General features: G+C 39.3%; 1 protein-coding gene across 1 annotated transcript in view; it reads left to right on the top strand.

Annotated features, from left to right (window-relative positions):
- Positions 1-19768, top strand: part of LOC137278177 (DNA mismatch repair protein Msh6-like) — a 90537-nt gene that overhangs the window by 59883 nt on the left and 10886 nt on the right. Inside the window, exons 18-28 of the mRNA XM_067810370.1 lie at positions 2904-3027; positions 3160-3268; positions 3931-4093; positions 4264-4344; positions 9431-9526; positions 13155-13248; positions 13667-13721; positions 14208-14308; positions 14894-15123; positions 15608-15740; positions 17808-17906. Of these exons, the coding sequence (XP_067666471.1) occupies positions 2904-3027; positions 3160-3268; positions 3931-4093; positions 4264-4344; positions 9431-9526; positions 13155-13248; positions 13667-13721; positions 14208-14308; positions 14894-15123; positions 15608-15740; positions 17808-17906 (1285 nt within the window). The remainder of the gene's footprint in view (positions 1-2903; positions 3028-3159; positions 3269-3930; positions 4094-4263; positions 4345-9430; positions 9527-13154; positions 13249-13666; positions 13722-14207; positions 14309-14893; positions 15124-15607; positions 15741-17807; positions 17907-19768) is intronic.

The raw sequence follows: 19768 nt of genomic DNA, 5'->3' as shown, positions 1-19768 counted from the left end.
ATGCGTCATTTTAATAATGCGACACATGTACAGACGCATTTTTCACATTAATAAAATGTTCGCATTAATTTCATGATTAACAGTATATGTTGGATCATACAGAGGTACCTCCCCTTGAATTTTCTGCCCATGAATAACTCAACAACTAATTGTGCTCCTGAAGTGCGAAATACACTTCTATTCTGTTGGTTCCGTGGAACATTTTACAAGTGTGAGAATCTTTATAAGTGTCTCAAAAAGTGCTAAATATTCTACCAAATGCTTTGTGTGTTGTTGGTTTGAATGATTTCATGGGTGATATTTTGGAAGAATTAAGTGGCTTCAAATGGATCATTTGTTTTACACCATTTCACCATTCACATTATTTTTGTTTTATTATGGGATATGTGTTATGAATTTATCATAAAGATCAAAGTCTTATTGATTTTGTAGGACTGTACAGTGATATTCTTGTCAAGGATCTTAGTTATTAGAGGTCACATGAGATTGAAAGCCAAAGTAGTTCACTTAAATCAAGTTTTTGTTTCATTTTACATTGGTTCATGTTAACACATGTTTATATTAGAGTTGAATCTGAATGAATCACTAGCATACAGTAACAGTAATTACTGCATTCTGAAGTGCATTCTGTAGGAGCAAATCTTTGTTGCAATACTGCAATTAAAGGGGCACTAATGCAGAGCAATTTCCGTGGACTGGTGTAAACTTTTGTTATTGTTTTTCTCCCGTGAGTACCCGGATGATATCCCAGAATTCGTGACTGGTTCGTGAGTTAGCAGTCCTTATGCGCAATTGATAGTTTAATTATAGACAGATCAACTAAGGTGAAGTCATTTTTACTTCATTACAAATGTATTGTGAAAACAAATTAAACACTTTGAAGGTTAATCATCTGCCAGTGGTAGAAATAGTAAAAAAATATTAGGACGGAGAAATAGTGAAGCCAATGTATGTCACTATATTTTGTCTCATAACCCTAAGTAGTTTATTGTATATTTGTATGATTTTGAAAATTACTAAAAGAACACATGGTCTGCTTATGCTTACAGTACATTTCTAACATGACAGCAACATTTATACATTGTATCAGGAATACCCTACCTGTATATAGGCTCCCTGATTGTATAGATTGCCAATGTGGATCCTATTTCACACACATACGCGATCTAGTGTGTGCTTTCTGTCATATAGATTCTGCTGAATGCTACAACAAATAAATTAAAACAAAATGCAAATGATGAATGTAAACCACACTAATTTTATAGCAACAATGTCAGGATACTACCTTGTTCAGGAATGTATTCATCAATATCCACATAAAAGAAATTGTATTCCATTCATCTGCAGCTGGTATATAATCCTGCTGTGTGTCGTGTGTCTTACAACTGTCTAATTTGCGAAAAAGTAACACATCGTTTCACGTCTTTTACATTGGTGAAAAACTGATAAACCTCTCATTGGTCACCCAAGATATCACACCTGGCAACTAATTGTATGATGTCCGCCATTCTAAGAAATTTAGTTAACCAATAATGAGCAATCAATCAATCAACGCAAAGGTGGTTAATTCTTTGAAGGGAGGATGTTGTTTTTACACTCGCACTTTACGACATGGTGTAGTCAGTATATATTAGTACATCTACACACACTGCCTTTTGACAAATCCGCTAGAAGATAAAAGTAATTAATTAATCAGTGTTATCGGAAAATCCTTTGATCGATGTTTGTTTTTGTAACTCAGCTGATAAATCCTCTTGCATCACATACATGCTCATATTACATAACATACAATACATTTGCCATTACAGACCTTAATTTATAATGTTGAGTATTTACACCAGACAGGTGAAGTGCCAAATGGGAACCTTTGTTGAGTAACCGAAGTGATGGTACTACTAATTATACCTGTTATAAATTCAGTAACTGACCATCCAGAGAATGATGACAAATAACACGTGCAGGTTTACACCATCAAAAGCGAGTTACAGCAAGGAAGATGTAATCTCTGTGTCGCATGCAGCCTCAAAACACTAATGGGCCGAAACTGTTTTGAGGATACCAACGGAACTTCGTTACATAAGGAATACATACAGGCATTTGCTGTGTACTTGGGTAAATAGGTGTAGACATCATATTTTCACGTAACATGATTAAATATCGAGGATAGAAATAGGATCAAATTGGATCAATCACTACACCATCCAAGCATCAGAAAAAATCTACACTGCTGGGATATTTTGTTACACTCAGACAAGAAATACCGTGGATATTTTTAAATAATGGCATATGATGGGCATCCGGCCTCTTGACTGATTAGGTGACGAAATTCTGCTAATATGGACAGGAGCCTAGTCCCGTTGTCCGTCACGGTCGAGGGAGCGGACGCTGACCAATTTGCAGTTTGGTTTCGTAATTAGATGGTTGGCGAGAAACATTATTCGCTCCGCATCAGTGCCCCTTTAAGCATTCCACACTAAGGCTGGACAGAAGGATTTGCAAAAAAAAAACCCGGTCATGGACACTAAGTAACATTGAACATTTGAACATTTGAAACTGACACTTTTCTGCTGAAACACATGCAGATTAGCATGTGGTTGTTTTCACTTTGGTGTTCTACTTGAATGAGAGCAGTCACACTTTGAGTGGCTTTGGAGAGTGTTTGGGTCTAGTTTGTAGATGTATGGTTGCACATTTGCACATGTATGGTGTTTGAACACACTCTGATCCAGTGGGGTGCGGGAGCTTGAAAGCATGGTAAAACTTTTGCCAGTGTGTCATAGCTTGTATTGCAGTATCTCTGAGATTATTGCCACATATTGCCATATGAGAATCAGGGCAATATCCATCCTTATTTACAAGATTTTAAGTTTAAAACTGGTGTGATATGTTTGTCTTGTGTACAGGTACCTCCAGTACTCACTGTTAGACCAGGAGCTGTTGACCATGAGGAAGTTTGTACAGTACCGGCCTGTAGACTCTACTCCCATTGTTGAAAAGACAGCTCGGCAGTTCTCACAGAAACACATGGTACCTATATATCGTAATGTCAGCTCTTACATGAAACATCTGTATTGTGATGATTTTGAGTAATTTAGGTGTGAATATCCGATGTTTTGTGTACAGAACTGATGCTTGTGATGAAGGGGTCTGTTGCTGTAGGTGCTGGATGGGGTGACTCTGATGAACCTGGACCTCGTGGAGAACTGCTTGACAGGAGGAACGGAGGGCACTCTGCTGGAGAGGCTGGACCAGTGCTGTACTCCGTTTGGTAAGGACAGGTTTTTTGTACGCTAGGTATGTAGTGTAATGTTGTGTTGGTTAAATATGTCATTGACTGTTGTGTTCACTAGATATGTCATGTACTGTTGTGTTCGCTAGCTATGTAGTGTAGCATTATGTTGGCTAGATATCATCTACTGTTGTGTTCGCTAGCTATGTCATGTACAATTGGTTGGCTAGGTATGTTGTGTACTGTTGTGTTGGCTAGATATGTCATGTATGGTTGTGTTCGCTAACTATGTAGTGGACTGTTGTGTTGGCTAGGTATGTCATGTACTATTGTGTTGGCTAGATATGTCGTGTACTGTTGTGTTGGCTAGGTATGTTGTGTACTGTTGTGTTGGCTAGGTATGTAGTGCACTGTTGTGTTGGCTAGGTATGGTGCCTTGGCTAGTTGTGTGCTGTGCAGTGCATGAAGATTTGGTGTTAAAGGTCACCCAGCGCTGGGTGAAATTTATTGAATTGTCTAAGCTCAGATTTCGCTGCCTTTTTTTTTTTTTTCATCACGTTTTTTTTTTTCAACTTCATAGGTCGAAATGGCATTTTGGATGATTTGTTTTGGTAAGTGCATACCAAAAGGTATCAGAATTTGCAAAGTTGTGTTTTACGTTGCATATGACGTTTAAGTGTTTCCCAAACCTCTTTGTACAGGCAAGAGGTTGTTCCGGCAATGGTTGTGTGCTCCTCTGTGTAGCACAGCAGCTATCAACGATCGTTTAGATGCTGTAGAAGACCTCATCACCTCCCAGGATCTGCTGGTTGACATGATTGAGGTCATGAAGAAATTGCCTGACCTAGAGAGACTCCTCAGCAGGTATGTGCTGTCTGACTAGAAATGTAGTATTGACTGAAAAAAAACATGATTCTGGCTGCTTCGTGACTGGTACAGTAAAGTCTTGCATGTAGAGGACGTAGATCTTTTTCCCTGAAATTGCTCAGACTGACAGTTTCTTCCTTTTATAAAAGTATCTCCATTTTTCACAGAATCCACACCTTAGGGTCAGCAAGCAGAAGCAAGAAGCACCCTGACAGCAGAGCTATCCTGTATGAAGAAGTCACCTACAGGTACGCCTGCAGACACACCTGCAACAAACAAGGTTACACCTATAAAAACAACTCGCTAAAAATTACTTTGTCTCTTGTTTTTATCGCCCCAGAATGTAATGTGGGGGGATATAGTTGATGCCTTGTCTGCCTGTCCGTCAACATTTTGTTTCCGGAGCATAACTCAGAAACTGTTCATTATTTTTAGACCAAACTTGATGCATATAATAATCTCAACCTATAGTTGTGCCTTTTGCTATTTACAGAGTTTTGTTATTTTAATTTTTTGTGTGTTTTTCCATGGAACATTTTGGTGTTAGTCTAATGGTGGGGCGGGGTTCGTTTCCAGAGAAGAATTAAAAAAATGTTCAAAACTTTTCTACAAAACTTGGTAGATATGTATGGCAGACCCCAAAGTAGTGCCTTTTGCTATTTACAGGTTTTTGTGATGTATTATTTTCTCAGTTTCCGGAGCACAACTAGAAAAACATTTCATATCTTTCAAAAGATCTTGGCAGATACATGAGACAGATCTTGAAATGGTGACTGTTCTTATTACAGATATATGGCATTTATATTTTTCATGAATTACATGGAAACAATTTAGACATGATCTAAAAACACATTAAGTAACTGTGAGATGATTTGTCCTTTCAAAAATGTGGGGGCCGGGGGATATGTCATCTTCTGATGACTTTGTTCTTCAAAACTTCGTAGATATATCAGTCAGAAAATGAAGTAGTGCCTTTTGCTATTTACAGGTTTTTGTGATTTCTTATTTTCTTGGTTTCCTTGGAAACGTTTCAGACTGTCTCAAAATGGAGAGATGGGCTTCGTTTCCGGAGCAGAACTCTAAAACTTCTAAATATCTGTCAGTAAAACTTGGTAGATATGTGTGGCAGACCCCAGAATGGTGCCTTTTGCTATTTACAGGTTTTTGTGAGATTTTCTTGGTTTCCATGGAAACGTTTCGGACTTTGTCTCAAAATGGAGAGATGGGCTTCGTTTCCGGAGCAGAACTCTAAAACTTCTAAATATCTGTCAGTAAAACTTGGTAGATATGTGTGGCAGACCCCAGAATGGTGCCTTTTGCTATTTACAGGTTTTTGTGAGATTTTCTTGGTTTCCATGGAAAAGTCAGACTTAGTCTCAAAATGGAGGGATGGGCTTCGTTTCCAGAGCACAACTCGAAAAGCATTTCATATCTTTCAACAGATCTTCGCAGATGTGTGAGACAGATCTTGAAATTGTGACTTTGCTGATTACAGATATATGGCATTTATAATTTTCATGAGTTCCATGGAAACAATTCAAACTTTTGATTTGTCCTTTCAAACATGTGGGAGCCGGGGGGATATGTCGTCTTCTGATGACTCTTGTCAGGGTTCATAAACATGTTGGTAATGGAATGGAGAACATTTTGGTGAAAGTGTGAAAGTCAACACAATTACGACACAAAAGGGAAGGACATTGGATTTTCACACTTTGTCATTGAGATAACTGAAGGAAACGCCAGTGAAATCTGTCAACAGTGCAACTTCCTGAGTTCCAGTGGCCAAGGAAATAGTAGATCATTTAACAGGCCAAAGCTTCATTGTTCTTAGGTCTACAGTCAAAACAGTCAGCATTCTATAATTGTCAGGATGTAATCTTTTCAATAGTTTGTATATTTGACTGTGCCTTCCAGTTTTTCTGCTGTTTGTGAATTTTGTTGTATCAGCAGCACCGTATCAGTGCCCAATTAATCTCCAAAACACTGTAATGGATGGTCCAGCTGGCATCCAAAGAAACTGTCCAAGTAAAGGTAGTCACGGAGGATGTGGGATGAAGTCCAAATACCATCAGTATTTTCCAGAAGGCAATCGTAGTTTATCATTTTTATTATTGTGATGTGAAATTGTTGATAAAATTTATGTATTTTTCTTGTTGTTGGACATATATTTCTTTTGATGAAATCATGCTCATGGTGTAAGTACCTGCTGTCGGTGGTGCAAGTACCTGCTGTCGGTGGTGCAAGTGCCTGCTGTCGGTGGTGCAAATACCTGCAAATATGTCCTTTTTCAATGGTTGTTTGTTCTTCCAGTGTTCGCTGTCAACTCTGTAATAATTTGTCTGATACTGAGTTTTGTCTATATTTGTTTACTGTTTAGGGTCGTACAAAGACACTCTCATGTCATATCTGGTAAATTCGCTTGTGTCAACTACTGCTGGTGTACATGTTAGTAGTAAATCACCTGATGTACCCCAGGGGCAGGGATAAGACACAGAAGAGACATCTTCAGACATCTTCAGACATCTGTTGATCTCAGCCTAAAAAGCTGAAGTTGTCTACATCATCCAGGATGAAGTCTTCTGCATCTAAGTATTTGTTGAAACCACGGACCAGCATTTTGTAAAGTCCTTCGACAAAGACTTCCTTCTTCTTGATTATCATTTATGATGAGCATCTTCTACCACTTCCCGAGGTACCGATAGTCAGCAAGACATTTCAGCATTCAACTACTTCTGGACCTTCAGCGACTTGTTGCAGTCTTGTGGAAGCACCCTTTGCTGATTCAGCAAGTGAATGCACACACAGATCTTGTTCCAGCCAGAAAGATATACAGCATGGGATAACCAAGCCCATCATAACCTACCTACAGTGTAGTGGGCTGTGCAGTGCTTTCTACCTGGTTGACAGCGTTCAAGGTCTTCATGTGATAAGTCGACTCAGACTGCAGCTGGACTTCACCATCAGAGTGCTCACTCAACTCGAATGGCTTGTAAACTTACTAAAATTGGAGCTGGAGCCTCAACACGATCTTCATTTCCTTGGGTTTCAATTAATTAATTCAGTGTCTTGCACTGTCTTCTTGGTCTACTCACCTCTGTGCTAGACTATACATGAAGGGGAAGACGACAACTGCGCCCATTAAAATGGTTCCTGAACACTCACCTAAGCAATTTGAATCGGATAGCTCTACTGGACATACTGAGACCATACCTACTCTGGTGGACTCACAGGTCGCACCTATTTGACAGAGCCAGAGCATCGCTACAAGGTTGGTAAGCCCACCTAGACAACAAGTTGCAGATCCATACCGACAACTCCACAGTAGTATTCTACATTAACAAGCAAGGGTCGACTAGAATCATGCACTCCTACAGCTAACCTTTCAACTTTTCAACATCGTCTTCAAGCTGAACTTGTACATAAAGGCATGCGGCTTTCCAAGAGCACGGAACATCATGGTCGATGTTCTGTCGCGTCTCCTGCTACCATCTCCAACAGAGTGGATGTTGCATCAGGAAATGTTTTGGCTAGTCAGTCAAACATTCGGATCACTGCAAATAGATCTATTTGCGACCAGGTTCAACAAACAGATACCAACGTTTGTATCTCGAGTAATGGATCCACTTGCATGGGCAACAGACAGTCTGAGCATCTCGTGGGAAGGACTGAACGCTTACGGGCTCCGCCTCCAGTTACTACACGTCCATCCGCACACCAAACAAGCTCACAGGAATCAGTTGTCATTCCAAATACACATATGGAGTGTATAAGAGCTTGCTTGAAGAAATGAGGATATTCCGAAGAGCAGGAAGGCAGTAACCTTGGCTTTATGCTGATTGACTTCTACATTATATGATACCAAATGAATGCGATTTGCGACAAAAGACTTTAAAGCATCGAAAGCCTCACATCCTCAAGTGGCTCAAGATTACTTATGTCACGACAAACTCGAGGACTCAGAGGTTCCACATTATTGACTTACTTGGCGGCAATCAGCTCCATTATCACTATGACAGCAGGGAATCAAGCCGACAAAAGTGCCAGAATTACTCGCCCTACTGTGCTCGTTCATGCTGGAATACCAACAATGAAGGGTCAAAGCACCAGCCTTGGATCTGAATGTTGTATTACAACCTCTCATCAGAGATACATACGAGCCACTAGACCTGACATCCTTTGAACTGATAACGCAGAAAACGTGTTTCGTGCTTGCCCTAGCAACCGCAGCTTGGATGTTGGAAATAGACGCTTTTGATTTTAGTTAAACACAATTTGACTTTGAACATCTTGGTGTTGTACACTTAGGACTGAGATTTGATTTTAAAAAATCAACTGCCAGGACAACCAGATAAACAATTCCACATACTAGCATTATCTTTAGTCCTTGCATCAGAGGATTCAGAGGATTTGTCTTTGTCACAGAGCTTTGAAAATGCATGTCCAAACAATGGAAATACGGAGACAAGCCTCAAATCCACATGAACATGGTGTTTGACAAACACTACCTCAGAGACAAAGCCATGGAGAATGTCTCTGGCATTCACCAGTTTGTGCCATTTGTTGCAGCACAACAACATACGCTTCCACAAAGGTGCTGAGTTACACTCACCCTTACATCATGTGATTTGTAGAGACCAAGAAGCTCTGCAGAGTAAAATGGTTGAGATTCCAAGTGTACATCTTGAACAGACTGACACAAGTGATTTTGACCCTGTACTTTGTCAAAATGAAAATACTTGTACATGTGAATAGTCATAAATTATTTTGAAATCTGAATGGAAAACTGCATTAGACACTAACCGGATGCTAGCTGATCTGTATATCCACACAGACATGTCAGAAGTCACTTCACTAGAAGAGATAAATCTTACATGGTGTAGACCTCCGGAGTAAGGGATAAATATTGGAAGAGCAGGACCGAAAAAACACCATTATAGTTTCCGTAGAGGGGAAATATTGGACATACTTCTAAGACAGCCAAAAGAATCCAATCATTGCCTGACTCACCACCAGTTTGGTTGGATTCTGTGAGCATAATAAGCATGAGGAAAAATGTGTAATTTTCTGAATAAAATTGACATTATATACTTATTGTGACTTCTGACGTCAAGCCCTCCCAAACTCCCCGCTTGTGGCATGTTGGATCTCACTGTAGTTTTTCGTGTCGGACTTATCCGCAGATAGTGACAAGCATAGCAGGTCATGTGACTGATATTTGCAAGAAATGCAAAGGGAAGCTACTTGTGGGTATGTGTGATTGTACATCCGCTTCAAAGAAGAGAAGTTCAAAGGGATTTCCAGTATAATATTTAATATTATGGTTTTCTTTTACAGTAAAAGAAAGATAGAAGATTTTCTTGCAACACTAGGAGGATTTAAATCAGCATTTCAAATGGCACAGAAAGTCCAGACTGACATATCTAAGTTCAAGTAAGTATGCCCGCAGCTTGTTTGCTTGGCTTTGTGTCAGCCATGGGTGTGGCCTTGGATGTCTGAAGTTGGGTAGTTCCTAGTGCAGGAAGCCAGTGGTACATCACAATGATAGGTCTAGGTGATACATGCACATATTTCATGTAACGTTTGCTTGTTTCAGGCAATGTGTCATAGGAGATATCAGTACAAGACAGTAGGCAATTATTTTGTAATATCATCTGGAAGTAATATCAAGTGATCTTAGTACATAGAAACACACACCACAAGAAAACTGAGACAATAGGAAGGTTTGAGTGACCTCATTAAATGTGCAAAGTCTCTCTCTCTCTCTCTCTCTCTCTCTCTCTCTCTCTCTCTCTCTCTCTCTCACACGCGCGCGCTCGCACGCACACACGCACACACACACACACACAGATTTTACAGGAATACATGTGACTAAACATATTGTACAATACTGAAGCTAAGACAAATCTTGGAGACCAAAGAAAGCTAGCTGTAGAAAGGGGTCACACTTTCATCCAAGCTTTTTTTTTGGTGACCAGTAGGAAAACAATATATTATCATTTTTCTTTACTGAACACGAGAAGACAACTTTGTTATTGGGGATGTCAAATTTGCAGTTAAACGTCACTAGTCAAGACTATTTATCTTTCAGTTGTAATTATTTTTTGCTTGGCATTGTGTTATAAACAGGGATTAAGATAACTCTTTGTATTTGTCTTGAAAATACAGCTGGAAATAGCAGTCAGCTGTACAAACATTTCCCAGTTATCTACCTGTGATTTTGTTAAAACATGCACAAATTTTCACTGATGTTACACTAGTAATGTAACTAAAGGTCCTCTATAACAAGGCAGTAATTAGTTTGTGATTGTTGATGATATGGTTTAAACATATTTATTCGTGGAAATGAGTGGATTGGCAAACACGCTAGAAACTCATGTTAGTGCCTCTTCAATGCACTTTACAAAGTACATAAACCAAAGTTCTAATACAGAATAGTCACATGACAAAACACAAGGTAAATGCACATGAAACTAGTTAATGGTTAATGTTTCAAAAGCAACCAATATGTTTCTTAGAGCTGATAATTCTGAACCATATTTAGTATCAAATCTACAAGAAGCAGTGACAAAGAGGTAGACAGATTTTAAGATGGCTAGATTATCAGGATCAGATAATTCACTATTTCCATATATGATTGTCTTTAAGCTGTATCCATGTTTGTAATATTCTGCATTATTTCTTAGTACAGTGTAATTAGGACAGACAGGTCGATAGTGTTGGGTATCTTCATGAAGAGTGCCACAAGAACAGGAAGGATTTTTTGAAAGATGTCTTTCAAATTTTTGATAGTTCAAATCACTACAGCCTAGACGAAGCCTGCAGTGAATAATTTGACCAAATCAACTTTCATAATTCAGATCAAATTTAAATTTATATCCAGGCTGTGTTGTTATTTTTTCAATAAATGTTTCTTTGGATTGTATCATTTCAGCGTCATTTGGTATAGCATTGCAAAGATCTACTGTACTTGGTAAAAAGGATCTTGAATGAAGAATTGTTTTTACGCCAATGTTTTGTAAGTTTGGTAATCTCTTAAGTTGTATGAATTACTGGCCGAAATGCTGTCTGGGACAAGAGTACATAAGTAGTCTGGTGCTTTGTCGTTAATCATTTTATGGAAGAGGGTTAATTTTTGTATACTTCTTCTCTCAATAAGAAGAATGAACTTAGTTTCTGCATATAGCTTGTTATGGCTTGTTCCTCTTGTTGCCCCACAAATTGTCCTTAATGCATCTAACTGTAATTTTTCTAAAGCGGTATTCTGAGCAGAGGTGCAGTTGTCCCAAAGGTGACTGCAATAATCAAATAACAGCAGAATGAAAGACTGGTACATAATCTGAAGTGACCTATGTGATAAACGAGATTTCAAATTTCTCAAGCAGTTTATCATAGGAGTAACTCTTATCTACAATACTATTAATTTGAACAGCCAAATTAGCATCCAATATTCCAGCTATATGGCAGCGGTCTGTAAATAATCGAGTCTGGACCAGACAATCCAGTGATCAACAACATGAGTATTGATCTGCGTAATTGGGAACCGATGACATGTGCCAACCAAGTCAGCGAGCCTGACCACCCAATCCTGTTAGTCACCTCTTACGATAAGCATAGTCGTCTTTTGGGAAGCATGGGTTGCTAAAGGCCTATTCTACCCCAGGACCTTCATGGGTTGCATCCTTTTGAAATATAAGACCTAAGTGTTTATGTTCATCAACTTCATTTATAGAATCCCTTGCAAAAATAATGGGTGCTTGGGGCTGGCAATCAGCTTTCTGCTAGATTGAATTCTTTCCATTTTTTCGGGGTTAAATTTCACTTGCCATTTATTCGCCCAAATTGATATTCTTTGTAAGTCATCATTAAGACTGTTTGCTATTAAAACAGGATCTTCTATCATTACATACAAAGATGTATTATCAGCAAAAAGACGTATGTTACAATCAATATTATCTACAGGGTCATTAATGTTAATATATAATAGAGGCCCTAAAACTAAACCCTGAGGAACTCCTGTCAACACCGGAATATATCGTTTTGTAAAGGAAACTCCTTTCCATTACTGATTCTTTTTCACAAGAGATCCTTTTTGGCATACTTATGACCTTTTTTGTGTCCCTTAAAAATTTCTAACTTTATTTTGAATATTTACCAAAACAAAAAACTTGTTCGACCACACCTGTGTGGCCGCACAGCCAAGAGGAGGTAACTTTAAGATTCCACCTCGTTACTCATTTCCATGCTGTCATTCTATTGAGAAGATATATGTGCCAGTTCCACTGACTTTTACAACTTGTTATTCATAAAGATGTGTGGGAAAGAGGCAAATACTGCTTGTGTGATTCCTTTATTGCATAATAGTTGCTATCGCACACGTCATTCAACCTCAAAAATGCATACCTTCATGTTCTATTGCACCCTGATTTCAAGAAGTTCCTTCAGTTCTCAGTTGAATATTGCTACAACTCTTGTTGTATCTGTAGAGCATAGCTAAGGACATTTCATTGCCGGTGTATGTTCTGATAAGATGGGCGGAGGGAGAGATTTCAAGAAGTTTCTTCGGTTCTCAGTTAAAGAATATTGGTATCAGATTCGTGTGCAACCCTTTGGCATCTCTTTATGCCGGGAACCCCTGCTGGAGACCCTGATGCCAACAGATGCATCCCTCACAGGTTGGGGTTGTGTTATGTGCAACCTGAACAAGGTCTTTCGTCTCTTCCATACACAAGGGTTTGAAAGCTCATTTGGTAAGGGGGGCAGTAGCCACCTCTAAGGCTCCTTGGAAGTATGGAGCAGTCAGCGCAAATTAAATAAAAAAGGGTTGATTTTTACAAAATCACAATAATTTAAAGTACAATCTTGACACTGTTAGGATATTTTTTTTAAAAAAGAAAAGACCCATGCACTTGACCTTGACCATTGCGTCATTGTGTCTCATTGTGCACATGCTAATACAGATTTGGTAAGGCCTGTGGAAATGTATTAATGTTGGCCTTGAGGAGGACCAGCTTGCATTGTGTCCTGGGAGTGTTTTCATGCTGAGGTGTATTTTGTACAGGTCCTCACTACTGAAGAAGACTCTCTCCATTCGCTGCACTGATACAGACCAGGGACACTTTCCTGACATCAGTGAGGACTTAGCATTCTTTGATGTAAGTCATACAGTACATACCTGGAACATTAGGTTCTACTGGAAAGATAGTTGCTTGAAAGATCTTTACTTGTATTGTGGATACATCAGGTGCACCCAGCCTTTTTCAGCAATCAAGTGAATTAGACGTCTTCATAATTTTTAGATTCATGTCAACCTGCATGTTTAGAAGTAAGTTTCAGGGCAATAGAGGTTGCATTGTAGAGATAGTATACGAGTGTATTTCAGGGATTTGTATCTGGAGTGCTTTAATGTGAATAACAGGAATATTCTGTTCACCCCAGGAGTAATTCGCCAGATATCTTGTGAATATCTCATTCATGCTTGTAAGCTGAGCACTTCATTCATTTGAAGGATTATGTAACTGCAATTAGATGGGACATGTGTAATTGATTTAGTGCTGATTATCATTTTGACAGGCTGCTTTTGATCACAGTAAAGCTCGTAAGGATGGAACTATATTACCAAGTAAAGGTAGGAAAAACTTTGTAAACACATGTAGCACATTCCTTGTTAGCCAGCTGCTACAGAGTCAACTATATTATCAATGGTATTGCATTATTAAGGTCGTATTGCATTATTAAGGTGGTATTGCATTATTAAGGTCGTATTGTAAAATTCTGCATCCTGGAAACAGGCTGATGTAGGTTGTAGTTCATGATGCCTGGAAGTCTCAAAATTTGTGTTGAACAGCTCTGAAACATATCTCTTGTTGTATCTGTAAAGCATGGCTAAGGACATTTCATTGCCAGTGTATGCTCTGATAAGATGGGAGGGGTAAGAGATGTTGATGACGAGGCAGTTGTATGGTATGTTGTAAGGTCAAGATGTGAAGTATGTTTGTCATGCTGTTAGGTATGTCAAGCTATGAGATATGTTTCTCAACCTGTAAAGTATGTTGTAAGGTATGTTTGTCACATTGCATGGTATGTTTGTCACGTTGTGAGGTATGTTTGACAGGGGTCAACCCAGACTATGACCAGGCCACTCAGGACATCAAAGCCGTTGAGAAGAGACTTGTGCAGTATCTGGACAAACAGCGAGATCGCCTCAGTTGTATGGTCAGTGTTTATGTCAAAAGATAATTCTAATGTTATTATTAATCAGTATTAATTCCTGATTGGACTCGTTCATTAACTGACAAACCAGTTGATAGAGGTCACATCAGATTAATTCAGGGTGAACTTAGTGCAACCAAAACCAAAATACGGACACATTTTTTATCAGTGTAATATCCGATTTCTTAAACTATCTAACTATTTCTTCACAACCTGAAAACAGAATTTCTTTTTGAACAAAACCTCTTCCAAACAAAACACAACTATTGAGTAAACTATTTTAGGTGTGGAAGTGACTGAGAAACAAGTAAATTTGTGATATATGCATATTATCTATATTGCTGGAATACAATATGTAAGGCTTCAACCTCTTAGTCTTTATTCTAATGTCCTTGTTTCCGAGACTCACAGTTTGGGAGCTCCATGATTAGTCTGATTGGAATGAACACACTGCATCACCTTCAATGTTTAATGCACTGAATCAGGGTAATAGTACAGGATTTTGAAATTGATGATAAATCCCATGTAACATCCAGGTATATATTTTTTAGAATATTTCCTATGCATAAACTGACATTGATGTTACAGGCGATGGTGTATTGGGGAACTGCCAAGAACCGTTACCAAATGGAGATACCAGAGGTTGCTTGGAAACGGGTGCCCATGGAGTATGAGGTGATGTCATCTAAGAAAGGATGGAAACGGTACCGAACACCGGACATTGAGGACATGTTGGCAGACTTGACAGAAGCTGAAGATAGAAAGGATACAGCCCTGAAGGACACAATGAGAAGAGTATTCTACAGCTTTGATGAAAGGTAAGGCTGATGTTAAGCTATATTAGACATTCACAGGCTGACATTCACAGATGAGTTTTCAAGGGGAAAGCAACTCAAGCCATATCCTTTTACTCTGTTCTTGTTCCCATGACGGTGATGAAAACCCTGTATATTTCAGCAATTTGTAGTGCTTCATGTTATCACATGTGATGATTTTATTATGAACTGTTGACATGTTGTACATGTACATTTGTGACTGACGCCTGAGACTTACTAGGACTTTAGTCCTATACCACAATGAAGCACATGTGATACATGTGGTCTTACCTTAGGCTAGAGAGTTGTTCAAAATTGCCTCTGTTCATCCAGCAGAAAATGCGTACCTGGTGGGGTAAGTCATGTGACCTGGGTTTTCCAGGGTAAAAATATACCTTCTTTGACTGTTAAGCGCTATGAGCATTCACCTTGCGAATGATGTGTTGCACAATATAAATGCACATATTATTATGATTATTGTCTGCAGACACAAGAAATGGCGTGATGTTTTGGACTGCCTCTCAGTGTTAGATGTGATTATCTCCCTTGCTCAGTACTCCCGGTGTGGAGATGGTGTCATTTGCCGTCCAGAGCTTGTGGACCTGGGGGAGAATGTTGAGGTAGATCATGACAATATTGAAGTGTTCACACATTGTTGACCAGGGAGAGAATGTTGAGGTAGATCACAACAATATCCAAGTGTTCACTCTTTGAGGACTTGAGGGAGAATGTTGAGGTAGATCACAACAATATCCAAGTGTTCACTCTTTGAGGACTTGAGGGAGAATGTTGAGGTAGATCACAACAATATCCAAGTGTTCACTCTTTGAGGACTTAAGGGAGAATGTTGAGGTAGATCACAACAATACCCAAGTGTTCACACATTGTGAACATGATCAATAATTAAACTGAACAGTCCGGTTTAAACTGTATACTTTGTGTAGTAGTGTTGTGTATACCTCATGTAACAGAGGGGAGTATACCTCATGTGACAGTTGGATGTATACCTCATGTAATAGTGGGGTGTATACCTCATGTAACAGGGGAGTATACCTCATGTAGCAGTTGAATGTATACCTCATGTAACTGTGTTGTATACACCTCATGTAACAGAGGGGAGTATACCTCATGTAGCAGTTGAATGTATACCTCATGTAATAATGGGGTGTATACCTCATGTAACAGAGGGGAGTATACCTCATGTAGCAGTTGAATGTATACCTCATGTAATAATGGGGTGTATACCTCATGTAACAGGGGAGTATACCTCATGTAGCAGTTGAATGTATACCTCATGTAATAGTGGGGTGTATACCTCATGTAACAGGGGAGTATACCTCATGTAGCAGTTGAATGTATACCTCATGTAATAATGGGGTGTATACCTCATGTAACAGAGGGGAGTATACCTCATGTAGCAGTTGAATGTATACCTCATGTAATAATGGGGTGTATACCTCATGTAACAGGGGAGTATACCTCATGTAGCAGTTGAATGTATACCTCATGTAATAATGGGGTGTATACCTCATGTAACAGGGGAGTATACCTCATGTAGCAGTTGAATGTATACCTCATGTAATAATGGGGTGTATACCTCATGTAACAGAGGGGAGTATACCTCATGTAGCATTTGAATGTATACCTCATGTAATAATGGGGTGTATACCTCATGTAACAGAGGGGAGTATACCTCATGTAGCATTTGAATGTATACCTCATGTAATAATGGGGTGTATACCTCATGTAACAGGGGAGTATACCTCATGTAGCAGTTGAATGTATACCTCATGTAATAGTGGGGTGTATACCTCATGTAACAGGGGAGTATACCTCATGTAATAATGGGGTGTATACCTCATGTAACAGGGGAGTATACCTCATGTAGCATTTGAATGTATACCTCATGTAATAATGGGGTGTATACCTCATGTAACAGGGGAGTATACCTCATGTAGCAGTTGAATGTATACCTCATGTAATAATGGGGTGTATACCTCATGTAACAGGGGAGTATACCTCATGTAGCATTTGAATGTATACCTCATGTAATAATGGGGTGTATACCTCATGTAACAGGGGAGTATACCTCATGTAGCAGTTGAATGTATACCTCATGTAATAATGGGGTGTATACCTCATGTAACAGGGGAGTATACCTCATGTAGCATTTGAATGTATACCTCATGTAATAATGGGGTGTATACCTCATGTAACAGGGGAGTATACCTCATGTAGCAGTTGAATGTATACCTCATGTGACAGTTGAATGTATACCTCATGTAATGGCGTTGTATATACCCCATGTAACAGAGGGATGTATCCTTCATATAACGGCGTTGTATATACCCCATGTAACAGAAGGATGTATCCTTCATGTAACAGTGTTGTGTATACCTCATGTAAAAGTGTTGTGTATACTTCATGTAACTGTCGAGTGTATGGTCATGTTATGGTGTTGTGTATACCTCGTGTAAAAGTGTGGTGCACACCTCATGTAACAGAGGGATGCAAACTTCATATAACTGTGGAGTGTATGTATTATGTAACAATAGCATGTGTGACGTCAAATATACAACTGTTTAACATTGTGTAACAGTTTTTATGAAGGATGCACTTATTTAATATTATGCAAGAATAGTGTGTATGGGCTCATTCATATTGCCATTGTTCAACGTCTTTTCCAGCCATTCCTGGAGTTGCGCAATGCTCGTCACCCATGCGTGGCCCGGACATTTTCTGGTGGAGACTTCATACCAAATGACACCGTTATAGGTGTAGCTGATGTAAGTGTTTCTATGAGCTGCTGTGTTCTGCATGAGGTACCTGGGAGGGGTTCAAAATAATTTGAAAAGCCACTTGGCACAGGGCAAGAGACTTCAAGAAAGTAACTTGTCCTAACTAATGTTCAACTTGCCCTGATTTTATGACTAAATGTTTATTGTTAATGTTTACTGGACTCTTTATCTAAAAGTGATAATTTCACTCTCTACTACGCTCTATGTTATTATAATTGCAAATTTTAATAGCTTCATTATGAGCAGATATGAAATGAAATCCAAGATTATTTGCAGTTCGAAACCATAAGTGAAAATTATCTAGTAGTCCATAGACCATAAGTGGAAATTATCTAGTAGTCCATGGACAAGTAAGATACCATTATCTGATAGCCCGAAATGAAAACTGTCTTGTCTCAGGTGTCGGGCAATGAGATTTTTGAACCCCTGCCTGGTGAGAGATACAGCATCTTTATATGCTAGCCACATAAAGAAACTGTGCGTTGTCAAAGTACTATCCCAGTTGATAAGTATGATAACTATGTCAAAGGTACATATAAACTTTAATGGAGGGATCATGAGACCATAACAAGTTGGCAGGATTTCAGATCAGAAAAGAAATTCAGAAAAGTCAATCACAATGACGTCATGAGTCCACAAGTGGCATGGGTCAAACGACCATGTCACAAGGTCAATAACAAGTCCAGCATCGGCATTGAGAACAGCACATTAACGATGACACATAAAGCCTATCAAATGTGCAAGGAAGGCTTGTGGGATGTCACGCCAGATTCTCTCAAGTTCTGTTGCAAGGTCAAGGACGTTATCTGACAGGTGAGGAAGGTGGAGTAGACAATCGATCCATCTCATCCCAAACGTGCTTTGTCAGGGAGAGATCTGTTTGAATTTGCAGGCCAAACAGTAAGAAAAAGGTGGTGTTGCAAGAAATCCACAGCAACCTTCGCATATGACAATGAGGGCAGCCATTGTCCTGATGTAATGTCAACCACAGGGCCATGACATTGCAGAAAAGGAATTGCCACAGATTGAAGAATCTGATCCCTGTAGCCCTGAATAATCACCAAAGGAGTTCTTTGGCATGCTGTTATTTCACCCCACATCATTACGGAACCACCACCAAAGCGATTCCTCTTCAAGACAAAGGTCTGTGTCTCTCACATGCCTATAGGCACCTTGATGTCCATCACTATGGGAAATGTAAAAACCTGGACATATCTGTTAAAAATAACATTTCTCCACCAAAACAAGGATCAGCAGACATGATTTTGGCGAGCTTAGGTCAGAATAGGTCATGTGGCAGCACATTGTGGTCTGATCCTGTGATGACGTACTGTGTTGATATGGTTAATATGGCAAAGTCCTGAGATGATGCGGGCAGTCATAATTGCAGTCTGAAACCCATAGTGAAGATGGGTCACCTTATCCATCTGTCCTGTCTTGGCATTGTTACATGTGGACATACAGAAAGTGGCCGATTGTTGACATTTGTTTTCTGGTAGCTTGTCAGCAGTGCAGACATGGTGTTCAGGTGGCAGTGGAAATGTCCATCCACTTATCGTTGAGACATTCCCCCATGGACCATCCCAATGGCCTCATGATGTTGTGGAGACGTTAGCCTTGGCATGCTATGCATTTCAATAGCCATTTAATTTTTTGAACCATCACAAGGGCAGGGGTTTAGCTTTCCAAAGTGTCAGTATTGTGTATTTGCTCTGTTTCTCTTTCCCGGAATGCATGTGCAACAACGTATTGCATGTCTCAGGGACAAAACCAATGATGTCACAGGACATGGCACGTGCATGCATGTTGGATACATGTCACTTATCTCTGAGTTTAAATCCTAATGTGTC

Source organism: Haliotis asinina, chromosome 3 (assembly GCF_037392515.1).
Source record: "Haliotis asinina isolate JCU_RB_2024 chromosome 3, JCU_Hal_asi_v2, whole genome shotgun sequence".
Lineage (NCBI taxonomy): Eukaryota > Metazoa > Mollusca > Gastropoda > Lepetellida > Haliotidae > Haliotis > Haliotis asinina.
Note: the sequence above shows the minus strand (reverse complement) of the source record. Positions and strands in the feature narration are given on the sequence as shown.